General features: G+C 42.4%; 3 protein-coding genes across 14 annotated transcripts; 2 read left to right on the top strand and 1 right to left on the bottom strand.

Moving 5' to 3' along the window:
• Positions 1–652: 652 nt before the first annotated feature.
• Positions 653–15006, bottom strand: LOC133150981 (protein kinase C beta type). Of its 10 annotated transcripts, none has more exons than XM_061273651.1 (17): positions 14843–15006; positions 13960–13991; positions 9693–9775; positions 8586–8700; positions 8319–8447; positions 7822–7978; positions 7580–7714; positions 7406–7502; positions 7118–7261; positions 6869–7042; positions 6713–6804; positions 6522–6584; positions 6292–6430; positions 6133–6213; positions 5952–6059; positions 5699–5839; positions 653–2907 (listed from the first exon to the last, which is right to left on the bottom strand). In XM_061273651.1, exons 1-17 carry the CDS (start codon positions 15004–15006, stop codon positions 2755–2757), a joined length of 2007 nt encoding a protein of 668 aa, XP_061129635.1. In that variant the 3' UTR covers positions 653–2754. The 10 variants fall into 10 exon arrangements, with proteins under 10 accessions (XP_061129635.1, XP_061129638.1, XP_061129634.1 ...); XM_061273654.1 differs by having other exon boundaries at positions 8586–8697; XM_061273650.1 differs by lacking the exon at positions 653–2907 and adding an exon at positions 3930–4942.
• On the top strand, positions 8311–21045 carry LOC133150985 (uncharacterized). Of its 3 annotated transcripts, XM_061273669.1 has the most exons (6): positions 8311–8454; positions 12738–12878; positions 16317–18531; positions 19446–19742; positions 20035–20292; positions 20552–21045. In XM_061273669.1, the coding sequence occupies exons 3-6, from the start codon at positions 18474–18476 to the stop codon at positions 20920–20922; spliced, it is 984 nt and encodes a 327-aa protein (XP_061129653.1). In that variant the 5' UTR covers positions 8311–8454; positions 12738–12878; positions 16317–18473; the 3' UTR covers positions 20923–21045. The 3 variants fall into 3 exon arrangements, with proteins under 3 accessions (XP_061129653.1, XP_061129654.1, XP_061129652.1); XM_061273670.1 differs by lacking the exons at positions 8311–8454; positions 12738–12878 and adding an exon at positions 15448–16209; XM_061273668.1 differs by lacking the exons at positions 8311–8454; positions 12738–12878; positions 16317–18531 and having other exon boundaries at positions 19125–19742.
• A 1915-nt stretch (positions 21046–22960) lies between these two features.
• LOC133151374 (ATP synthase membrane subunit K, mitochondrial-like) lies at positions 22961–25232 on the top strand. The gene is made up of 3 exons (XM_061274343.1): positions 22961–23789; positions 24628–24720; positions 24853–25232. Exons 1-3 carry the CDS (start codon positions 23721–23723, stop codon positions 24949–24951), a joined length of 261 nt encoding a protein of 86 aa, XP_061130327.1. The 5' UTR covers positions 22961–23720; the 3' UTR covers positions 24952–25232.
• The last annotated feature ends 925 nt before the right edge of the window (positions 25233–26157 follow it).

Raw genomic sequence — 26157 nt, 5'->3', positions numbered from 1 at the left:
TATGTGCAACAGGGTCTACTGGGATGGAGATGTTGCTTGACACTCATTGCAGCATGTCCCCCACCACTCGTGTGTGTGTGTGTGTCCAATCAGAATCCAGCCTCTCTGTGTTGACGTGTTAATCCATATAATCTGCCTCGGGCTTTAACAATCTTTAACAATTTGAGCCATCATAGCATTGAGATTTTTTCTTGAACCAATCAGATTTGAAATTTGACAGAGCTCCAGCCCTTGTTGATATTAGGGCTTGCTTGGTTGGAGCAAAACGTTATGGACAAAATTTAATAAGCACATGGATGAAGAGTTGGGTCAAACCAATTTTGGTTAATCCACTACTTCAATCCAACCCAATTTTTTTGTGATGGTTTTTCAAACTTTTAGGGGTTGTTTTATACAAAATGAGCCATATTGTTGTTTTGCAATACCAGCAAATTGCATTATTTTTTACTCAATTATTTTAAGAACCTACATTTGAACCTATGACCCCCAAATTGTGTGGTTGATGTGTCAACCCTACCAAAAAAAAAATCCCGTTACCAAAATGTACAGTAGTTTTCACTTTTAATCACTTCTCTGTCATTATCCCAATCTTTGCGGCGATGAACTCTAGAAATAGACCGGATAGTTAAGAGACCAAGAATCCGAGGCAGAGAACTATTCATACTTTAATGTTGATGCCTCACGCGCAGGTAATGACGGCGCATGCAACATGAGAGTAGTAATTGTTACACAGGTTGATTTATACAAAAGTCTTCCTCTTCTTCCTCTTCTTTTGCTTGCCTTTTGCATAGTAGACATCCATGTTCCCCTCTTTTTTTTTTTCTTCTTCCCCTGCTCAAAACGGTCACAAACGGAAGTGTTGAACTCAGAACCGACCTAAAAAAATCAATTAGGGCTGCAAGCGGTGACGAACGACCCATTGCACCTCCAAATCCTTTCAGTGACCTTCACACTTTGAACATGTCCCAAAAAAAAAAAAAATGCTCAGAAAGCATCACTTGGAGCTCTAATTTAAAAAAATAAATAAAAATGAATCAATAAAAAGCGTGATATGATGAAACTCATCAAAACTATTTGGAGTCCCTTCCTATTTACACATACACTGAAACATATACAGAATAAGAACAAGTACAACTATTAAATGTTCATTGCACGCAATCTTGTGAGCTCTAGTCATTTGTGTTTAAGAATTAAAAAAAAATAAAAATAAAAAAGGCAACAAATACAGTTATGGCATGCATAGGAGGAGCTGCACCACAAAGACAGTACATATAGCACTATATGGCACCAGAAAGGAGACAAGAGATGGTGTTCCTTCAATATCCTTTTTGGGGAAGAGTTGCTTTTGCATTTGCGAGCCATTTTTGCATGAATTTGAGCCATCACCTCTGCTCTCACCCGTAGCCCACTTTGCCTCACCGGGGGGGAAAATACCCCAAAACCTTCAAAGGGTTCAATTACGCTTGATAAAATCTCTTGGCAAAGATCACCAAAACTGAGTCCCAATACTTTTGCCCAAAGAGTGATTACAAATTTGGTTTTAATAACTCCAGGTTTAACGATAAAGTAATTGTTCACTTTAATTGCTAATTATTGCATGAACGGAATTTAATTGGTACAGCCTGAGGAAGAGCGCAGGCTTCCTCGTGTCATTGCAAAAAACGGACTCGTTTGGAAGACAAAACGTGCTAGCTCGGGACAAAATCCGGACCATCCCATCCGCTACTACACCCTGCTCAGACACGTGCATGCTTGCATATGTGTGTGTGTGTGAGCACATAACATACATGACGTATTGATCATGGAATGTTCATGACAGATGAGAAGGAAATAAACAACAAACATGCCTGCTGCCTGTGGATCAATACACACGCTGCGACATTGTTCGTTGCTGCGCTCCGCATTGACATGCTGACACTGAGTTCCTGGAAACACAATTTTAACTATTGTTGACCTCCGCCAAGCACAAAAGTGACCTCTTTTGTTTTGATTGCCATGATAATGGTTTTTCAGGATGACGCAAAATCCTTATGACTGATTTGCACAAAACGTATTTTTGATGAAACAACATAAAAAGTTGTTTTATGAGTTAAATGAAGAATCCAAAACATTGGCCCAAGTCGATCCAAATACTGGTCGACAGCAAATTTTAATCGGAGTTGGCTTTATGTGTTCCGACATGCATTTTTGACGTGTACTTTATTATTTTTTTTAGCATATCAGGTTTTGGAGATATTTTCATGTTTTTAAGTTTGACCTATAAAAGCTTGCGCAATACAGATTTTACCATGCGTTATTTGGAGCTATGACATTTTAGAAACAAAATTCCATCTGTTGCTGAAATATAATGAACTTTATTATTATATTTTTGTTATTATGAAAACCTGATGTACTAGAGCAGGGGTGTTAGATTTTGTCAATGAATTATGCTCTATACACAAATTAATGTATTATTAGCTCTGAAATCAGAAGCCATAGAAAATATGTTTTTTCTTCCTTCACTTTTGTCAACAGTTGAGCCTTGGCGGAGGTCTGCACACTATTAGAGACTTTTTTTTTTTTTTTTTGGCTACCGTGTAAGAGAATCGAAGATCAGTCCCGCTGTTAGCAGCCCTCACTTGTGCAGTCTCACATCGTGCATTTGTGGGTGTGTAGTCCGCTTTACGACTGGATGCAATGTGACAAGATGATGGAAAGACACTGCAGGTCTGTTCAGGTTTTGGCATTTTTCATCCCCCCCCCCCCCCCCCCCTTTTACACTTGTATAACAAACTCGGGGTTGGTGTAGGAGAAGCCTTGAAATTCGTTCTGGTCCAGATTCATGATGAAGAGTTTGTCCGTCGGAGTCAGTTCAACGGCCATCTTCGTGAACTCCTTGTCAAAGTTGCCCACGTCGCAGCGGGATTTCTGACATAAACAGAAAAAAAAAAATCAAGTCAAATAGAAACATTTGTGGCAACATTTAAAAAGGTATAACGACTAGTGGTGGGAAAATGAAATTTCAAATTTGGCTCAAAGGAAAGGCAAGTCACTGCCATCGAGCGGAGTCACAAAAAAAATACACCAACTAGTTCATGAAGCAAATTTGAAGCTTCATTTTCCCATCACTCGTTACTAACGAGACAAAACAGGAAGCAGAAAAAAAAGTTCCATTAAAGCACAGTGATGAGGGGGGGAAGAAAGGCAAGTCCAAAGACAAAGACATTTCAATCAGCGATCTGCAGGGGTGAGACAGTAAACGACACTTTTTGTAATCTTCGGCTCCTACAGTAATCCAATAACAACCCATCCAAGTTTAACCGACGTCCTTATATTTAATAAAAGTTTTAGTTTTTATTCTGACCACCATCCCAGAACAAAATGTGTCAATTTTGCACAGGTGTCAAACGGCAGTCCTGTGACATTTGACCTTTATACGTTCCACTTCATTACGCACTTATGAAGATCAAGTCTAAAGTATTGATTCTGTTTCAGGAGCTTTTGGGTCCCCAGAATGACAAAAACAGAAGCGCGCACACAGTGCGAACAAACCTGGAAACAACAACAAAAAACGCAAAAGACCTGCTGACGTCACAGTACAGACCCGAGACAAACACCTGCGCGGCAGAGAGAAACATTCCAGTACAAACGAGGATCCATAGTACAGATTCCACAAGAGGATATGAGGTGAAGCTGTGAGCCGACCGAACACATGAAGGAAGAACGTTGACGTTGCCTACCTCCCTTTGTCACGTGTCTTGGCGGCCGGCTGAACTGAGGAAGAAAAGTTGCTTCTCCTACTCACCCGCTCGAATATTTACGACGCGAGCTAGTGTGACGCACGCAATGAAGCGTTAGCTAAAGCACAAGTAGATCGTAAATGAACAAATTCCAAATGTTTTTCTATTTTCTATCAGATGGAGATGTGGAATAAGAAGGCGGACGCAGCACAATGTCCTGGTAGGCACCAGTGAGTATATTCTTACTTTCCAGTCATACAAAACAACAACACAATTCATAGAAGTTTTTCTTTCACTCACAACAATGACAGTTGATATATTCATTTCATTTTTTTTTTTCCCCTATGTTTTCCGTCATTGCCTTAAGTGCGTAAACGTCTTCACTGGCGCGACGACACGTGACCAATACTTTGTTGAACGCACAACTCGTCACGGTGACATTTTATTTTAGGAGGTTATTGTGTCATTTGTTCTAATGCGCAGTCCAAAATGGACGACTCCGACTAAATTGGCACGCATGGGTCTTTTTTTTTTTTTTTTTTTTTTTGAGAGGGTGATGGTGGCTTGGCTGCACTCTGATGATTTTCAGTTGGCACTTTGGCAGCCACGCATCGAATTCAAGAGCTGTAAACAATATTTGGTCTTAACTAAGACGATAATACAACCTGATGCAGTGCAAACGATGATAAGAAATTGTTCGATGATCACATCTTTGACCTCTGGTACGGCTGTACCAAATATTTTGGCGAGTGTGTGTCTAAAATCAACTAATGTTCAGCACTTATGCATTCAAACAATCCTAGGAAGGCCGTTTGGGTTTTTTGTACCTTATTAGTAGCATGAATATGCTAAGATAAACTGAGAGGCTATTTTAGTTGAACCTGCACTGTTGATCGGAATCGAAACAGTGGAGCTGATATTACAAATTTGATATTTCTCTTTTCTTGCGTGCGCTTATTTTTACCATGTTTTTTTTTTTTTTTGCCTGCATATGCTCATGATGGTGATTTCTGGCTCACTATTGCACTGATGCATGTGTGTGTGTGTGTGTGTGTTTGTGTGCAGCAAGGTCAGTGAGTAGCGTGATGGTACTCCGGGTTAACAAATGTGAAGCCTTGGAATTCTTCCTGGTCCAAGTTGGCTATTAGCTCCTTATCTGGGGGGGTCAGCTCTGGGGGGTGGCGTGTGAAAAAGCGGTCAAAGTTCTCGGCGTCACGCCCGCACTGCCGTGGAAGAGGGGAGAGAAGAGAGAGAGAGAGAAAATGGAGGGATGGGAGTGAGCATGATGAGGGGTGCCGCCCGGGTTATTATAGTTATTAAAATAACCGAAAGTGAAAAAAAAAATCCAACAAAATAAAATAAAAACATTTCTTTAAAAAAAAAAAAAAAGATACTAACTGAAATTCTGTCTTACATTGCCATCAAATTTGTTTTTGTCAATTAATATAATGCTTCATTTTGGAGGTTCATTTTAAATGTATTTATTTCTGTATCGCCGTATATGTATAAGGTCAAACAGTTTTAAAATTGTAGTTGACTTAATTGCGCGACAAATACGGCATATACGATTTTAAAACTGAAAAATTAAATCTCATGAAAACTCAACGAAAACAAATCATTTTCAAAAAGTATCAACAAACAAGCCTGCTCTAATTAATAATTCCATCTGAATGAACTAAAAAAAAAAGTCAAAATGAAATTTAAAAAAAAAAAAAACTATTATAACCCAGGCTGCAACCCCCCGGCCAAAAAAAAGGCAACGCAAACATGGCATCGACCAATAAAATCGCACAGCTCGTGGACTGCGGATTTCCATTGGTCTATATTGCTGAGTCGTCACCACAATGACAAAGTGCGGGCGATGGTTGCGTGCAAGGAATGACCCGACTTACCTGACTTGCTCGCTCGCTTACGGTGTGTTGTGTGTGAATCGTTTCCCACGGCAGTAAACAGCCACAGTGCGCTTGTGTCATACTCACAGATTTTGGCTTGAAAGGCGGTTGGACCTCTTTGTTCTCCAGTTTTTCCCAGTCGATATAACGGAAGAAGGCGTGCTCCTTAATGTCCCTCTCGCCTTCGGGACCGCAGCCCAGACGCTTACCCGGGTGCTTGGTCATCAGCTAGACAGCACACAGAAATCGAATCAAAGGTGTGTGTCATTTTTTATTTCCTGTGTGTGTCATTGAAGACCAATCCGTATTGAAAGGTTCAGTTGCGTGAATGCGGCCTCACCCCCTTGCAGATGGCGACAGCTTCTTTGGACATGGATTTCGGGTAGGACACGTGATGCTCCATGATGGACTGGAACAACTCATCTTCATCCTCCCCGTCAAAAGGCGGCTGGACACGGAAGCGACAACTTAGTAAGTGTTCTCCTCACTATTTTGCGCTTTTTGGCAAATGCCACACCAACCTGCCCCGCGAGCATTTCATAAAGCAGCACGCCAAAGGCCCACCAATCTACAGACTTTCCATAAGGCTGGTAGGCTATGATCTGGAATGTGCACACCAAAGAAGCGAGTCTCATTCAAAGAGGTTTAAAAAGAAAAAAAAATGTGAAGAGTAAACAAACCTCAGGGGCGATATAGTCGGGTGTCCCGCAAAACGTCTTAGTTGTAACACCGTCGGACATATTCTCTTTGCACATGCCGAAGTCGGCGATTTTGATGTGGCCTTCGGAGTCGAGCATCACGTTGTCCAGCTTCAGATCCCTACGGACAAACTTGCAGGTGATAAGTACATACTACGGTTCGAGGAGGATTGTGAACAAACGCGGCGTTCTCAGGTGACAAACACACTCACCGATACACAATTCCTTTGGAGTGGAGGAAGAAGAGGCCGGAGGCGATCTCGGCTGCATAGAACCTGAACAACGGAAAGGCTTTTTGATTTTCTGTCGATACCGTGCATTCGTATGCGTGTGTTAAATGAAGAAAATTTACTTCATATAAAAAAAGGTTTTGTATTGTGGCAACACACGAGGCTTTACTCACACTGCATGAGGTTCCTTAAACTTCCCGACCTGTTGGATCTGGTACATTAAGTCCCCTCCGTTAATATACTCCATCACAAAATACAATCGGTCCTGGAGATTCGAACGAAGATCGGTTACCCACGGCGGACATTTTTGATCTTACTTTGTGTCCTACCATAGTCTGGAAACAGGAATGCAATTGTGTGAGGAAAGGCGGCTTTCCGGAAAGAGCGAGGACCCGCTTCTCAACCATGGTGCACTCCACGTCGTCGTCCTGGATCACCACGTCTTTCTTCAGGATTTTCACGGCGTACAACTCGTCGGTACCTTTCCTCTCGGCCAGCATCACCTAGGGCGAGCCGGACGATCGGGAAATGTTTCAAAAGTGAGTTTTCCTTCAGCTTGCGGGAAGTACGTCGTGCACCTTGCCAAAACTGCCCTTTCCCAGAACCATGATGAAGTTGAAGTCTGAGAGCTTGATACGGTCCTGGTTGCCGTTGCTGTCATACTTGCTGACGGACGAGGAGGAGGAAGAGTCTGACGTTTTCCCCGGACCGACTTTTGCCCTCTGCAAAAGGAAGAAAACCTTGAGAAAAATCTTGAGATGAACTCATTCGCTCCCATTGACGAGAATAGACGTCAAACATAACTTTGTACCGGGTGGATGAGTTAAAGATCGCGACATCTTCCGCAAATCAAGAAGACGACTCACTTCAAACTTTTGTCGAAGCTCCTCGTTGCCATCTTCACCGTCAGGCTGGACGGGGACGTTGAAATACTCTCCTTCCTCCTGGGACAGAAGCTTAAACCTTGGGCCGAGGTCAGATACTTGTCAGCGCAGCGTTGTCAACAGAACTTAGCAAGCTGACACATGTTCCCGTCTTACCACCCGTCTATGCCTTGTTTCTGCAGCTCCGAGATCCCGAAGGACAGAGAACCCATGAAATCGTTCCTGCTGGTCAGGTCCCAATCCCAGATCTCCACGGACAGGCGGCGGTCCTTGTCGCTTTCTTTCAGGTTACTGAGGGAGGCGAAGATATAAAAGCAAAGGTAAGGAAGGCATCTGATACTTTTGACATGTGATGAAAGAACAAAGATAAAAATGGGACTCTTCAGAAGATGTCTCACAAAGTGAAGGTCTCGTTCCAGGTAGGGTTTAGGCAACATTTCATGGTCTTGGTCTTCTGCTTGCTCTCACTCTTGGGGTCAGGGATCAGCTTGAGCTTCACGTAAGGGTCCGACAGGCCGTTAGGATCCATCGGGACCAAGTTCCTGGCCTCTTTGACTGTACGGGACAGAGCAAGACCAAAGACTGTTTTTCGTGCGCGGTCTTTAAGATGGCTCACCGTTTCCGACGCTCAACGCTTTGCTCCCCGGCTGCATTTGACAACACTTTAGCAACAGTTTAGCTTGCGCGCCATAATCAATGCAGAGCTGTCTGCGAGAGACAAAGCTGGCACATGGACAAATGTCCAACAGGCCATGTGGGCCAATCGTTGCATTATTGATCAGCTAATGGACTTTCCAGTTTTGCTCTCTCTCTTTTGAAGTTGAGGAGGGGCTTTCTATTTGTCTGTCCACCTCCTTATTGTGAGCGTTTCCGTCCACCGTAGGGGAGCACTTACTGGTGACGGTCAGAGTGTCGTCTGTGATCCGGGCCGAGATCTGGATACGCCCTCTCCTCTCGGTGTGATCCGTCCCGCAAAGGCTCGGCACGTTGGCCACACAGCGCTTGTGGATGTTCATCATGCAGTCTACATGGTAGCGCACACACACACACAGGGACTGAACTTCATACTTTTTCTAGCCAGCTGTGATGTTTCAAGCTGTCCACTAGATGTCAGGACACGCTGATGTAAAAGGCAGCAGACACACACACACTCTTTACGTACGGTCACATTTCATGCCCTGGTGTATCAGGCCGTAGAGGAGCGAGCCGCAGTGGTCGCAGAAGGTCGGACTGGAGTACGTGTGCACCTTAAACTTGTGTTTACTACGAGGGTCCTGCTAAGACACATAACAGAAGCAATTTAGAATGAAACGGCACGGCTGGACGACGCTCTAAAGTGAAGGATGCATGACTCGCTGGAGCTATTGGCCCATTAAGTCGAAGCAGCCACGCAGCACATTTTCCCTTTTAACAGCGCGTCGAGATGTGATTCGGACTCAACTCGTTGACAGGAAATGGGCACTGAGTTTGTGTGCTGACATGGCTAATTCCATTAATAAGCTTTTAACTCGATCTCACTCAGCACATTAATGGGAACGTTTCATTGGAATGCAACCTGAGGCCGTGACTCTGGATTTGGATCGGAATCATGGCGTTCAATGAGAATCTCAGTTCAATGAGCGCTAAATGTTTAATTATGTGTGCGCGTGTGGTGTTGTTAGCTTTTTCTTTGGCAGACAAAACAATGTTATTAAAAGAAGCAGCATCGCTTACGTCACAACATGTTATACATGGAACGCGTATAAAAATCTCCTTGAGATGGAAAACAGTAAATGCGAGAGCAGAACGAAAAGAAGTGACAAATGAGCATTTTTCGAAGCAAGTGGTCATCCGTTTGACGGCGCCGCATTGTACCAGTTTGCTACCAGCTACCCAAAGCTACCTTGATTTGATGTGACACGAGAGGTCAAGAGGAAAAACAAGCTGAAAACGGCTATATTGCTACCTAGCGTCGCAGAGGGGGGGGGATGTGGTTTAGCCAAATACATTTTCTCCACAAATCGGTGGGTTAGGATTAAATTATCCGCTTGGGTAATCGTACTGATGTACAATGGGGGAGATCATTGATTCACTGCCCCACTATTCGAAGCTTGCGGCTAAGCTAAAATAAATAAATGAAACCAAAAATAAATAATGAAAAATAAATAAACATAAAATAAAATGACTTTGTGGCCATTTTTAATATAAAATTCCTAGGTATTGTTCTCACGCTTCTCATTGGTCGAGGTACCATCAAAATATGCATTTAATGTACATTTGATTGACTTACGTCGGAGGCGGGCCCCTTGTCGGCACCCGGACAGGAAAAGGTGACAAATTCATGACAGCGCTTGTGGACCACAAAACAACACACTGTGGAGAGAAAGAAGGAAAAAAAAAAAAATCTGTCACTTGTAATCCGATACCAAGCGAAAAATAAAAAGAGATGCATCAATATGTCAATTATGCGCCATTAGTCATTTCACAAGCGTTTTTCAGCTGTTCCAGCTTCCCTTCCCGCCAATTCCTATATTTAGTTGTACTTTTAGTCCATCACAGCATGGAGGAACAAATCGAAATCAACTCGGTAAAGCTACAATAGCTAACGTCACCCTTGTCAAACAAGCCTGTTGATTTGTTTTGGCGTTCTGCTCCGAAATGAGCACAAACACAGTGGATATATTGCAAAACCCCATTTGGATGGACAGCTATGAAAGCTTGCAAAATATCTTTTAGAGAAGTTGAGCCTGTTTGTGAGGCACAGTAGAAGGAAGCAGCGAATGGCGTTGGGTCATTGCCGGTAACCCAACTGAGCATCATTTTAGTGTTAAGATTAAAATTTTGTCAATTCTAAAGAATTTGACCAAGCTAACATTCAAGTTTTGTTACATCGTAGAGATGCTAATATGTTGATTTTTCTTCATTGGAATCACAACAGAAAAGCTAGCTAGCCTCCAAATGAGCCTCTGCAAAACTGTTGTGTATGTTTATTAAGTAAAAAAAAAAAAAAAAGCGGGAGAAAAAAATGAAAGGATTTAATGAAATAATAATCATAGATAGATAGATAGATAGATAGATAGATAGATAGATAGATAGATAGATAGATAGATAGATAGATAGATAGATAGATAGATAGATAGATAGATAGATAGATAGATAGATAGATAGATAGATAGATAGATAGATAGATAGATAGATAGATAGATAGATAGATAGATAGATAGATAGATAGATAGATAGATAGATAGATAGATAGATAGATAGATAGAGTAGAGACAGACAGATAGATGGGATTAACTTCCTCAACACAGTCCATCGGCCAGAGGACAGATTTTTACAAATCAGGATCGCAATCGTTTTATAAAGCAGGTCAAACTAGCTCTGACCCTTTGTTACCATGGAGACTACTCTAAGTGATTAATAAACACTGAACATTAAATACAGTTTATTCCGGCCACTTGCAATCAAGTCAATTGCACAATAACTATTCATGCAACTATAAAAAGGGAGCGCTGTACAAATTAAAAAGTCATTCGATGGCCAAGCGAGTGAATTGATCACAATCCTAAAAAAAAAAAAAGGCAGGATTTTCTCTGGCTGAGGTCAAATGTGAAGTTTTACAAAAAGCAGAGGGCCCCACCAATATGAATTATTTGAAACGATTAATCGGCTGAAAATTAAAAAATAGATATAATGGAATAAAATAAAACGTTTGCAACCTCGCTGTATTTCAGATCGACTGCTCGATAATGAACAGCCGCTCTCTCCAAGCTGCCGAGTTTCATTCGGTGCCAGTCCGACCAAAACCTGCTTCACAGCACAACATTTCTTGAAGCACTATCGGTATTATTTTATCATCCGCATATGAATGGCCTCATCTGTCTTCATTCATGACTACAAAAGTATCACACATCAGCTTTTCAGACACCTGTTTTCTTCAGCAAAAGAAGAAACACTCCAACCTTAAATGTTTGGTAAACAGTGCGAAAATCAGGTTGTGTCCATCTGGGCGGAGAATTCATTTGTGCGTTTGTAGTGTGTCAGAAAAGCAGAAACGGCACACCAGCAAACAGTCACACTCTAGCCTTCTGTTCATAAATCTTCACACACACACACACACACACACACACACACACACTCAGGCATGCAACAGAAAGACAGGCCGAGTGACCCGCCGTGGAGGTCTTTGCTCTGTTGCCTAGCAACCAAGCCGAGCCCGACAGTCGAGCCTACCGACGCCGCCCCTTTCCGAGTGACTGGCGGCGTTAACGGCAAATGAAAACATTTCGACAAACATTCCTGCAAATATCTACTAGGAGGAAGTTTAGGAAATTTAAATTGGTTGGGAACGGTGAAGCGAAGCGTGTTGAAATCGCCAACTCTTTAAAAAATACTTCGCTCAAAATACAATTCAAAAGGACTGAGTGGCGTCAGAGTAGAAGGAATTAAAAGACGTGTGGAAGCATGCTTGCTCACCCGTCTGTTTTCGACGGCAACAACAAACTGGGCTGTAACACAAACCTGACGATCAATGATCGCTCAGTCAATTCAAACAATTGCAAACAGCCATGATCGGTAACAATTCCAACCGGGATTGCTGTCCAATCTGATCGTGACAAGTTTTGTCGCGCCGCCTCCTCGTCATGACTGGCAGAAAGCAAATGAAATCTCTTGCAAATGAGCCAATGGAGTGCCAAGTGGCGGCGTGAGAATGAAATCCGCCGCCTCAAGTTAACTTTTGGGAGCACGATAATTATGGATGAGAGTCTGGGCTCCAAATGATGACAAATCTGAATGTGCCTGTTAGTCGAGTAGACCTGATTAGACATTCGCTGACTCTTCCTTGCTGATGAAAACTTCTCCTTGTAATGAAGGAGATGCACTTGTGCTGACATGAATTATTGCAGAAAAAACAAATCAATGAAGTCATTTCTGGCCCGCTTGGAAGAAGAAATACACCTCATGAGGCAAACTCTTCTCAAGGATGACATTTGACGAGCGCCAATTCTATTAGGCAGCGTCAAGGTTGCAAGTTTGTCAACAGCGATGTTAGCCGGGAGAATTTTTTTATATATGCGACGGACGTGTCGTCCAACCCGCAATGGGGAACTTCCAATCGTCCTCGTTTCATTTAAACTCACTGCCGGATTGTCTCTTTTGGGTTGGACGCCATTGTTGATGACATCACCACGCGTTTAATTATCTAAATGAGTTCCTTCATAAGCCACAGGGAAATAAATGCTACAAAAATATATGTGAGAGACTTCCAGAGCATTTGAGGTCACGACCCTGAGACACTTCCACGGGAAATTAAACCAATGTGACTTCCTTATAGTGATCGTGGGAGTCTACAAGCAAACAAACACTGCATCAAACATATGAAGGAAGGATTCAAAGGAGGAGTCTTCACCTGCAGAACCAGTACGGAAACACACCCAGAAGGCACAGGAGACACCTTTGCCACACGAGCGTACAGGTAAGAGCACGTTTACACCACATGTCTGACATTCCTCCCGTTCTGGCGCTCCTCCCATCACGATAGCGCGCTGCACACTCCTCTCGTTCGGAGCTGCTTCCGAGAGGGGGTGGGGTGGGGAATGAAGCCACGACATTTGACACACCTGTTCGTTCTAGTTAAGACCTCAAAACGCAGCTCGGGTTTTCATTGGGACTATTCATTGACATAGCTGTGGTTGTGCCACACTGATTATGCAACAACGTTTTGGAGATTTAAAAAGCTAATACAGCTTTAGACGGATCAGAATGGACTCGCCAAAAGCAATGGCACGCCCTGTATTTTCCTGGACCTTAAGATACAGTCAATTCGTCAACCTTTACTCAATATTAACATCGCAAGTAACCCCGCTATGACCTGCGGGGTTAATTGCTTCTGATCTGCTGATGGGCAGGGAACATAGCCAGAGACAACATGGTTGAATAATACAAAAAGCTTTCACCAGTTATTTTTGGGTGAGGAACAGAAGAACTAGAATAATCCACAGCTTCAAAAAAAAAAGCTGAGGCACGCAAGGTCATAGATGTACAAGTGTTGTATAATGAACACGATAGTTCTTCTTGATAAAAACAAACAAGGCAGCATCAAAAAGAAGTTCACAGCTTGCTTGGTCATGCACAGGCAATATCCATGTCACCGAAGACTAATTTTCCTCTCACCGATGAAGTGATGGCACCTAAGCACCTCAGTGAAGGCCGCCTGGGCTACGGGGGAGGGAACCACACTAAAGTCCGTCACCCTTTCAATGGCCTAGTGTGAGTAATGGTCGCTGTGGCGACGACGTGAACCTTGACCCGACCGGTCCATGACTGCGCAAGTTGCCAACCATCCGCCCACCAGCACTCCAAACCCACCATTTCTCGAGAAGAAAGTGGGAGGGGGGGTTGTGGACTCTCTTTTGATGCTCCTCGTTCATCTCCGTGCGTAAACACTTGCCAACACCAGCACAGTGAGAGCTCAGCCGGTGACAAAAAGCAGACCTGAGGCCCACTTAAGACAACAAACTCGAAAACCCACAACCATCTGCAAGCAGTCTTCTTACCTTGGCATTGGAATCCCTGCTTGCCGAAGCCCCTGCGGACACAAGAGCAATAAGACTTGACATGTGGGAAATGGAGAATGTTGCAAAACATTTAAAGTGAGAAACTCAATAGGGCTGATGACAATTGCATATTTTTCACCTATTATTTACTGTTTCTTATTAGAATTGGTCAAACGCTAGCAGAAAGTATGCTAACATAAAGCAAAAATAGTAACGTAAGAAGCCAAGGTCTCCGACATAAACTGTTCATATGTTGAAGTTAGAATAGGATGATTTAGTAGTGAAATATGGAATATGTTTATCATGTGCATATTCATGGACAATGTGGATTATTGAAAAATGGAGGTTGAGAGATGAGGATGAGATTAGGGTGTAAAATGTCTGCCAATACTCATGTATAATATGGTGGATTCATAAAAACTGTGGGGAAAGGGAAAAAATAGAATAGAAATAGAATTTTGTGACCATTTTCAAGATGAGATGGTTTGAATCATTTGAGAAATGTGGAAAGACTTTAAAAAATAATAATAATGGCTGTGCATTGTGTAAATGAAGCATTTTTGTCGTAATGATCATTGCACATTATCGGGTGAATGCCGTTCACTATTCGCCCAATAATGTGAATTACTCATGACGCATTCAATGTCACACATGGGCATGCAGCAGGCCCCCGCGTGCCTGCGGATGGGGCTGCGTGGCGATGCGGCAAAAAAAAAAAAAAAAAAAAAGAAGAAGCCAAGCCGCGGACGTCCGCGGTGCAACTGTCGCTATTGTCGGATTTCGGGAAACACTGCTGCTGCATCAAGTGAATCACCTGTGTCCATACACACACCTTCATACACACGCGCACACACACACACACACACATACATGCAATCCTCACCAGATGAAGTCGGTGCAGTGGCTGCAGAATGTGGGCTGCTTGAAGAAGCGTGCGATGAACTTGTGGTTCTTCACCTCGTGGACGTTCTTCTGGCGTAAGGCGCCCTGACGGGCGAAGCCGCGCGCGCCCTCCGCCACCTCTCCGTCGCTGCCGGGGTCAGCCATCTTAACGAGGAAGCGGCGGAGGTGCTGGTGGTGGTGGTGGTGGTGATGGTGGAGGCGGCGGTCCGAGGGAGAGGAATGAGAGGAGGGGGGCTCCGAAGGGAGGAGGCGCAGCGGGGGTGCAGGTGTCTTTTTCTTCTCCTCCTCCTCCTCCGCCCCTCGTCGTCGTCCAAATTGTCGCTTTCCCCACCCCTGCTGTCGATTTTGGGCCGGTTCCGACGAGTTCTGTGCTCGCTGTTGCTTCTTCCGGCGTGCCCTGGCCCCCTTGCTTCCCTGTTGATAGACTGTCAGTGTTTCTGCTTGCTTACCTCTCGCTTCCTTTTTGTCGCTCTCGCGCTATCTACGACGGTCCCGATATACGACGGTGCGAATATACGAACGGCTCGCAATGAACTTTTGACCATGATCGTAACTCGAATTGCACGCGTATCAAATGGACTCGCCCACCCCCCCCCCCCCCCCAACAATCGTGTCAAGACAGAATGTGGGTGTGCTGCATTTGTGTAGATATTAAGGAATTAGCACGCACAATGCAGTGGTCAAACAAGAAAAGCAAACATTTATCATTCTTACAAAAAAAAACAACAACAAAAAAACACACACCCCTAAACTAATCAGATTACCGTAATTTCCGCCCTATTCAGGCGCACCTAAAAACCTAAATTTTTACCAAAAGTCGACAGTGCGCCTTATAGTCCGGTGCGCCTTATATATGGATCAATTGATGAATTTGTTGACCCATACTGGTTGTACACAGTGCTCTGCCAAAATGTTTTAGTACGTTTTAGTACGACTAGTAAATTACAAGGTCGCATCGCTTCCCAACATTACGGTAACTGTAGTCAGGGGGCGTCACCGAATAGCTGTTCTACCCGCGAGGCTATTTCATTTCAAAATAGGCTGCTCCGTTAATGTTTCGAGTAAATCTACGGATCGATATGGAAGGGAAACATAGGTAAGTAGTACCAATGCGTTAGATCGAACTTAAGTCAGTTCTGATCATTTTATAGGAGATCGTTTGAGAAAGGCAATTGTTTACAATTTGCTGAGGCTCATGGGAGATTGCGAGCTGAGGCTCATGGGAAAGTGCGGATGGCTAATGCTATAACGATAGCTGCTATACGCGCGAGGCTATTTCATGTCAAAATAGGCTGCTCTGTTCATGTTTCGACTAAATCTACGGATCGATATGGAAGGGAAACATAGGTAAGTAGCACCAATGCGTTAGATCGAACTTTAGTCAGTTCTGATCATTTTATAGGAGATGGTTTGAGAAACGCGATTGTTTACAGATGATTGTTGATCATCAACAGCTCAGCTGTGGAGGTGGTCAGCAGCACTATTCTTGGGGGTCCATATCACAGACGACCTCACCTGGACTGTGAACACCACGACACTGGTCAAGAGGGTACAGAAGCGCTTGTACTGAGGAGAGCCCACCTGCCCCCACCCACCATGAGGACGGATCATCGGGGCTCCTCTTCCCTCCATTCAGGACTTGTCATCCCAGCGCTGCGTGTCCCGAGCCCGAAATATTATCAGTGATCCATCATCCCCCCCCCCCCACACACACACACACACACTGGACTGTTCTCCCTGCTGCCCTCTGGGAAGAGGTTTCGCAGCATCCGCTGCAGGTCCACCAGGTTCTGCAATAGTTTTTTTCCCTGCTGTCGTCACACTGTTGACCATTCAACTTAGCATTCCTCTGCACACTTTGTAAATACTGTTTACATACTTTATCACTGCTGCACTTTATACTTATCTTTTTTCATATTTTTATATAGAATGTCACTTTTTATTCAGCCGCAATATCACCACATTGTTGGAAGCCGTATGCAACGTCATTTCGTTTTGTGTGCACCCAGTGTTTACAAAATGACAATAAAGTTTGTCTAAGTCTATTGATCCTACCACTTTGGCACAGTTCAAGTTGTGGTGTGGTCATTTTTCACAACATTAACACGTTTCAGTGGCGTAGATACCGGAAAATGGATAGATAGATAGATAGATAGATAGATAGATAGATAGATAGATAGATAGATAGATAGATAGATAGATAGATAGATAGATAGATAGATAGATAGATAGATAGATAGATAGATAGATAGATAGATAGATAGATAAAAAAAAAAGCTGAGTGATTTATGGTTTTGAACTGTTGCTGGTAGCTCAGGCCAATCAAGTCGATCGCGGGGTGGGTGCATTTGCACTGTGGAGGGGTTGCGGGAGGCATGACGTCACCCGCAACAAGTTTTGAATATGAATGAAATTTCTTCCATTTTCTTGACGAGTTTGTTTCCTTTTTGAAGACCCTTAGATTTATAAAACACAAATTGCATTCATCTTGTCGTGATAACTGGCAGTTAGTTGCACGTTACGTGAAAAGCTCTAGCTCATTTTATTTTAATTCTAGTTTGATTGTATTTTTATGACCTTTTCTTTAATTGCTTTTTATTTGCTATTGCATAATGGTTACTGTGCCTATTTCATGATGGTCGAAGCCATTTTTGTCATGTACGGAATTTTTGATACGGACCTTCAATTTTAAAAAATAACATAAGTTTTGAAAGTGAAACGTTTCCTCATAATTATAAAGTTTGGAACTTGAAACCAAATTTCTTCTATTTTCATGAAGAGTTTGTTTCCCTTTTGAAGACCCTTGGATTTATAAAACCAATTGTATTTTCGGTGTAACTGGCAGTTAGTTGCATGTTACGTGAAAAGCACTTGCATGCTTTATTTTTAATTCTATATTGGTTGCAGTTTCATGATCTGTTTTGTTTTTCGGTTGGTATTGTATAATGGTTACTGTTTGTATTTCATTACGGTCGAAGCCATTCTTGTCACGTACTGTACTGTGGTCTTTGTGTGTGTCAACAATCGTCGTCATTGTGATTTTTTTTTTTTTTTTTAGTTATTTCTTAATTAGGTTGGATGTCTTTTTGGTCGCGACGATTTCTACTACTGCCACTAAAGGCACCACCGGGATAAGGGGCACTCGAATGTCGAGGAGACGGCTGTGTATCTGTTCAGTGGATTTGGAAAAGAATCAGAAAGACTTCTGAAAGGACAAAAAGTGCCGCTCGTCGTGACTCGGAACCGCAACCGTTATGACATTGTGTAAAGACTTAAAGGAGACTAGCAGGTAGCTGTATGGCGTAAGACAAAGGAGGTTATATAAGGTTACGCGGCCGCCTTTGCGTACGTGTATCACGCACGCACGCACTCGTCATAAAGTTCCCAAATGCAGCCAATGAACGAGCAACAAATGTGCAAACTTTCGAAGCGCCATTGAAGATGACGGCGATTGAGAGCTTTATAGGAAGCTCGCTCGCTCGCTGAGTTTATTTCGGCTCGTTCTGTTCAGTGGATTCGCCTGCTCGCATCTCTTCACGCAGCTTCCAGCTCCAGCACCAGCACCAGCAGGTCCGAACGCTCCCTCTCTTCCTAGTCATCCTCGAAAGAAGATGAACTTCTCCAAGCTGCTGTGCTTGGTGCTCTTGTACAGCGAGCAATTTGGGCAAGGTAAGGCCGTTGAATTCAATTACTATGTTGCTAACCGTTTTGCGCAAGCTTTTCGACTTAGGAGACGACGCTTTTGTTGTGTGCGCGCGCCTTGCTTTTTTTTTTTCTCTGCCACATCACTTTACTTATACACTATAAAGAATAAATTCGGATTTTTGTAAACAAATTGAAATACATTTTTCATTTTCAAACAGAACATGGTGGTTTTTTGAATCTAGATTGATTTCAAAGAAAGCCTATATTAAAAAAAAAAGAATCAAAACCACTCATGGAAACTTTCATTGCAAACTATTAAGAATGAATTCGGATTTTTGTTTTAAACAACTGAAGGGATTCACATTATAAATTTTCCAACCAAACATGGCGTTTTTTGAATATAGATTATTAAAATGTGTTACCTTGATTTCAAAGAAAGCCTATTTAAAAAAATAAAAAAAATAAACATTTCAAACCACTCGTGGAAACTATCATTGCAAATGATATACAGTGTTAAGAATAAATTCGGACCTTTTTTCAAACAATTAGAAGACATGGTTTTAAAGAAAGCCTTTAAAAAAAAAAGGCAAACATTGACTACCACTCATGGTAGAGTAAAAAATAATTCATTCAGAAAGCAAGGGAATCACATTTTGCTTTTACAAACAGAACTTGGTGGTGGGGAGGAGTAGAGATCATCGAAATATGTTCCCTTTGTTTAACATTTCAAAGCACTCATAGAAAAGAAGACAAGACAGACACATTCAATTTGGATCCAGTGGTGTAACGTAAATAACAAAGACAACAATTGACAATGGCAAAATTAAGATTCAGAAATGAACATGGCAAGTAGCGTCTAACATGCTTTCCTCAAATGTGTACTTTGCACACAGACCACACCAGAGTGGGTGATACTTTGCCCTCTTATGCTTTTCTAGTGCTGGCGGCGGAGACACCAGTATGCAACGGCAACTCTGATGGCAGCACAACTGTGCAGTGCAGGGGCAAGAAGGGCGGAGCGGTCCAATTGAAAGTCACAGGCACCGTTCCTGGCGATAAGCCGGGTGTCGACTGGCATAAGGGTGATGAAGCTACCAAACTTAATAGTGACAACACTAAGTACAAGATTACTGGTAGCAAGAACATCGAACTGGAGATCCTGAACCTGGCAGAAACCGATGAGGGAAAGTACGAGGCCAAAGAGATCCCACAACCCGAAAAGTTCGAGGTCCAAGGTTAGATGTTGCAAGACAGCCGCTGGCCGCACGAAAGCTTCTTGTGCCCCGTTTCCTTGGCATGTTTTAGGAATGTGGGGGGAAAAGGCACGCCCACAGGGACAACACGCACACACTCCACACAGGGAAACTCTCTTATGCTCAGGAGAAAAGTTGGAGAAAAATGTCCAAAATTTGACCAAAATAGCAAAACATCTCGGCGGCCTTTTCAAAGGCTCCACTTAGCGCCACAGTCTTTGTTTGCTCCAATGTACTTTGCGAGTGAGTGATTCTGCTTTTCTTGTGCTGCCAGTGGTGGACTGCTTGGGTAAAACAAGCGAACCCGCCCTGTGCCAGGGCAAGCCGGGTGGCAGCATCGAATTGGGGCTCTCAGACGGAACTGTCAGCCCACTCGCCTGGAAGAAGGGCACGGTCAAGATTACGATCAATGCTACCAAGTACGACGGTCCAGTCACCGAGGCTATCCTGAAGATCCTGAACCTGAACGACGAAGACGAGGCAGATTTCACGGGCGGCACCAACGGCGATGGAGAAAAGTTTTCCGTCCAAGGTTTGATGTTGCAGGAAGGCCGCTCGCCACGCGAAAGCTTTTTGCGCACCATATATTGACGTAGGCACAATCACGTACGCGCGCACACACATTTGCAGGCTTGGATTCTCCTGGCAAGCCACAAAAGAGCAAGTCAGAAAAACAAGAAGGTGCACATGACAGCACCTTAGCCAAATGATTACCAAACATTTTGCTAAATGTACACTCACAATCCAGCCCGTGTTACCAGAATGTACATCTGCTTTTCTTGTGCTGGCAGTGGCCGACTGCTTTGGCGCCACGGGAACCGTGCAGTGCCCCGGCAAGCTGGGAGAAAAACTCAAATTGAGAATCTCAGGATCAGTTACTGGTGCTGATAAAGTCATCTGGACGAAAGAGGGCGGCGAGCTCCCCAGCAGCAGCAAGAAAGTAGGAGACAAAAACGAAGGTCTGAAACTCAAGGACCTGAAAGCAGCCGACGCGGGAACCTACAAGGCCACCTACGACACCAGCAACACTGTGCTCTTTGTTGTCAGCGTTCCGGGTGAGTTTGATGTTGCAAGACAATCCACTCACTGCTACGAGAGCCGAAAAGCTTTGATTGACCCGAAAACATTTTGCATTTCATTGGCAGTGGAAACCAACCAATAAGCAAGCCCTTTCAGCAGCACGTTTTGTTTTACAAACCGCACTCGCAGTACTGCGCGCCAAAGTGTGCGGCAAGTTCAAACGTTGCCACCTGACCTTTTCCAATTGCCATTCTCCCATTCAGATGAGTCAAACAACAAGAAGGACAACAGCGGCGGCGGCAGCAGCAGCAATAACACCAGCACTGACCAAGTCAATTTTGGCGAAAGCAAGCCCAAGCCCGAGGACGGCAGCGGCGTCGGCGGCCTGTCCTACTCACCTGCTCTGCTGGTGACGGTCACCCTGGTGCATCTGCTGCTTCAGCTGGCCGCCTAGAAGACAGCAACAAGCTGAAGGTGGAGGCAGAAAAAGCCGGCCGGCCAGCCAGCCAGCCCACCAGCCATTGATTGGTCTCTGCATGCATTCTACTACCATTGATTTGCCACCATAGGCGCATTTAGTCGTTGATTAAGCTTACATTTGCCACTGTAGGCGCATTTAGTTAAGTAAGTTTTGGCGCATTTAGTCATTGATTAATAAGCTCATGGAGTTAGATTTGCGTTTCCTTTGATTGCTTGAACTCAATGCTGCTCGATTGTTCTCTTTTTTTTTTCTTCCCTATATTCAATAAAGTCATCAATCTTTGTTTTGAATGAGCTCATTCACAAACGGCGGCTACATTTAGGGCTTTAATGACACACACTGATTGATTGATCATTGCGTAAGCTGAGTGTTGAACAAACTTGCTGCATCCACCAAAGATGAAATTGTGTGTGTTTTTCTCTTCGCCAAAAGTACATGCTTCATAAAGTTAAAACAAAATGAAATGAAAAGAAAAATCACATGGAAAGGCTAAAGGAAATTCGGAGAAAATGTCCTTGCTTTAATGAAAGCCTTATTATTGCAGCTCCCTTTCGCTAATATTTGGAGTAAATACATAACAGGACAAATACCACGTTTTAAGAATGAAAACATTGACAAGAATAATTAACATACATGGAAACAATTTTTATGTATTACAAAGTGATATTGTTTGGGTATACTATTAAATAATCCATAATCCATCTAATATTTACAACTATATTTGGTCGGAGAAATCGATGCTAACAAGACATCCAACCTGATTAAGAAATGACTCGAAAAATCACAATGACCGCGATTGTGGACACGCACACACACACACACACACACAAAGTCCATCAACGAATGGAGCATCACTGAAATACCTCTGAGCCTCTATTGAGCCTCAGTTGTGTACCATTGGCGGCATGGCTTGTTTTTCTTTCGTGAGATGTGGACATCTTGAGCCCAAAATCATTTGGACACAATTATGTAAGCAATGTCCAGGCCATCATTCGGAAGCAAATCCTGCAAAAAGAAAAAACAAAGATTTTATTGGAACAATATTGGAATGGGGATTCAATACGATTTTGTTCTTCCCTCTGATTTTCAAGCCTGATTGTTTTTTATTGTTTGTGTGGGGAAAAAATGTGTCTTTTTTTAGTGCTGCTACAAAATGCCATTGCCGGTTACCTAAAACAAAATGGCTGACTTATTCAACTGTAAGTCTTTGAAGCACCTGCGCAAGCCTGGCTTTTCCCACCCCACGCAAGTGTGTGTACTTAGTGTAAGTACTTGCACCGTTTGACAGGACAAAGTGACAAAGCGCAGGCTAACTGAAATGTGGAGTCGATGCCTAAGTGTGTGTGTGTGTCTTTGTTCTTATTTCCTTTTAGTATGTGGTGCACAGCATACTTTCTCCAGCTATAATTGTATGTCGTAGTACCAAGACCGATCAGAGTGCCGCAGGTATTATTGGAGGAATAAAGTGTCTTGGTTTTTAATGAACACTTATGCCTAGTACGCTACTGTATATTGATATTGTCTAGACCAGGGGTGCCCAAACTTTTTCAGCTCGTGAGCTACTTTTGAAATGACCAATTCACAAATATATATATATATATATATATATATATATATATATATATATATATATATATATATATATATATATATATATATATATATATATATATATATATATATATATATATATATATATATATATATATATACAGGGTTCTGACAATTGGAGGGAACTCGCGAGCCAGCGTGTTTGTGTTGTGTTGTTAGCGCCGTTGTTTGTACACGCGTCAAGTGCGAAAAAAAAAAAAAAACATTTTAATATCACGCGATCGACCAATAGTGGCTTGGCGAGCGACCGGTCGATCGCGATCGATCGCGATCGACGTATTGGGCACCCCTGATTTAGACCCATCCCATTTGATTTGACACAAAACGACTCACAATCAAGAAGATGATACGATTTTAGTTTCTAAGAATCAAATTGTTCGCAACCGACACATCAGAAGAATAATTAATATTCCAGATTTTGCATCTTGTCACTACATTAAAATCAGAACTATACCTGTTGTTCTTTAAATATAGTGTAGAACCATAATGTCAAACTAGATGGACGCTTTTGATTTGTCTCAAAATCTGCAGTCATGTGGGGTGATAATGCTGAATATGTCTCCCTCCTGTGGTGAAACCCTGAACATACATGTCATGCGTGTATCGAAATGCAGTGACAAGCGCTCACAAAGCCAAGTGTCTATTGGTTAAGTGTGATGAAGCAACCTTGTGATTGGCTGAAATCTGGTGTCGTCAGAGCAACCCGGAACACATCGTACTTGTGCAGCAAATTGTGTAAGTGTCCGCTGTACCGTGCTGAGAGACAATAAATAGATTTTTTTTCAACGTGGCATATTATAATAAAGTCTTGTTTTTAAACCAAGTTCAACAAGTATCTCAGTTCAGTCATGCCGACGTCTCCAGTTAAAACGCGCATTCCCCTCACTAGTTTTGGCCACTTGATAACAGAGGTGAAGGTAAGCAATAATTTTGCTCTACTCTGCGAATGTTTTATATCAAAATGCTCTATTTGTTGCCTTTCCTAAGTGGATCGTCATTTAAACTCAATCACTACAAATTATGCTTTCAAACAGCACTGCACTGTGTAAAAAAAAAAAAAAAAATACTATATCAATGTTCATTTACGTCACATTTTATACAACTTAATCTTCATACTCGGGCTTCCAGCAATTAGAGTCAAAATGGCATCGCAGTTTATTTTTAAAAAAATGATTTGAATCGGAATATCGGTTTGGGGTTAAAAGCTGCAACTGCATCGAACCGGATAGTGACAGTTTAAAATTCATTGAGATATTAATTATTCTTTATTGTAGAGGGACACTTAAAAAAAAAGAAACTACCACATTGACATTTCATTCATACGTATGTAAAATGGCAACAAGAAATTCATTGCGTCATACTTTCTCCAACTAGCTTTGATTTGAAATCATAATTGGAAAGTGTAGTCATACTCATAACACATAGGTGCTACGTTGTTTCACTTTCACTATGATCAGAAGTTTCCTCTCTCTTTATATAACCCTTATCATTCCACATGGAGGAACTTACTTTTGTTTTAGCAGATATCATTGTTACAGGAAACAAGAAAGCAATAGCACACAAAGAGGACCGAAATGTCGACTACCCATTGGATGCATGCAATAGCACACAAAGAGGACCGAAATGTCGACTACCGATTGGATGTACTCGTGCATGAACCCAATGCCTCACTAATGACCAACTTGAGATGCGGAAGCAGCATCGTGGTCAAAAAGTTGCAGCGAATTTCTCTCTTGTTTTCATCTGGCATTTCAGAGACAGCTATTTGGCATTAAAGCACCAGCACCGGCGGAGCTGACCGGTTTGAGAAAGTACTTCAACGGCTACACGCTGCAGGGGCGCCGAAATGTACGTGACACAAACTATTTCAATGTGTATCTCCAGACCGCCGTACAGTGAGGATTTCTTGTACATGTGGTAATTTTATCTTCAATGTCATCCAACCAGAAGTGAGGAAAATCTCTATCTGCTTTCTTCCAGTGCGTCTTGGCTACTTATGCTATCTTGCTGGTAACGGCGACGGCCTATTTCATACACAGGCAAGACAAAAAACAAGCTGTGAAGGACTGCACTGCCTGAAAAAAAAAAAGATCATAGTTAAGTTTGTGATCCATTATTTATTATGTGAAAGAAACAAAAGAGACCATATAAAAAGACACAACAGTGCATGGCTAGACAATTTTATCAAGTGTTTTCTTTTTTTTCCCGTACCACTTGGCCTGCGGTCCACATTGCACTATAGTAGTAAGAACAGTCAACAATCACTGCTTTTATTGTGCACCGCCAGTACAAAAATGTCATGTCCGCCAACCAATCTGGTATGTAGTAGTTAATAAAAGAACATGGATTAAAATAATAAAGGGGTTTTTTTTTTTTTTCCTCAACAGAAATGTGCAACTGCTGAGACTTAAAAACATTGCAAAATTCACCAGCAGAAATAGGCTTCCATACTTTTCAGTTTATACTTAAAAGAACCTGGGTTATTAATTATAATATTATATAAATGTTATCTTTTGCTATCTTATCTCTTTTTGGGGCATATCTGTACACAGTGTTTTGGTAATGAGTTTAGATTGCTGTTTATTATTATTATTATTATTATTATTATTATTATTATTATTATTATTATTATTATTATCAGCACAACCATGATGTAATTTAATGAAACTACTAACTAGTGCTTTTTTCCCTATGCTACCATGAACGTTTCCTGTTTACCGGCTACTAATTCCCTAGTTAGTAGTCGTTATGAAAGCTCGACGAAAGCGAAAGTGGACGCTCTCCCGTGTTACCTGATTTGAAGTCACGTGATTTAGCATAACCCGAACGACAGCTGTGACACACCTCCTCTACGTCCCTGTGCTCCTCCTCCAAGTGTTAAAGCGAAAGTAAACTATGATTCCAGCATAGGATCGAGTTGCAAGCTGCAACAACAGCCCTCTGCAACTCAAGTAAGTACAATAATGTTATTATTTTTATTTATTTGATTGTATTGTAGCGGAGATGGGTTAGTCCTGCACGTTTTAGATCTTGTCGGATAACTCTAAGCTATACAACTTAATTGCCCGGTGTTTATTGTTTATCAAGATTTACATACAAGGATTGCGAAGAGCAAAAATCTACGTAGAAAATACAATGATTCTAAATGTCTTTAAATGAATATCGATGTATTTTTGACATCACAAAAAACACTGAAATGTGTTTTCCATAAAAAAAGAGGGGGGGGGGGGGTGACCACCCCTCATCCCTAAAAAAAAAAAATTCAAATTTTCTTAAAATAAAAAT

The sequence above is a fragment of the Syngnathus typhle genome, linkage group LG3, assembly GCF_033458585.1.
Source record: "Syngnathus typhle isolate RoL2023-S1 ecotype Sweden linkage group LG3, RoL_Styp_1.0, whole genome shotgun sequence".
Classification (NCBI taxonomy): domain Eukaryota; kingdom Metazoa; phylum Chordata; class Actinopteri; order Syngnathiformes; family Syngnathidae; genus Syngnathus; species Syngnathus typhle.
This window is presented reverse-complemented; position numbering and strand designations above follow the sequence as displayed.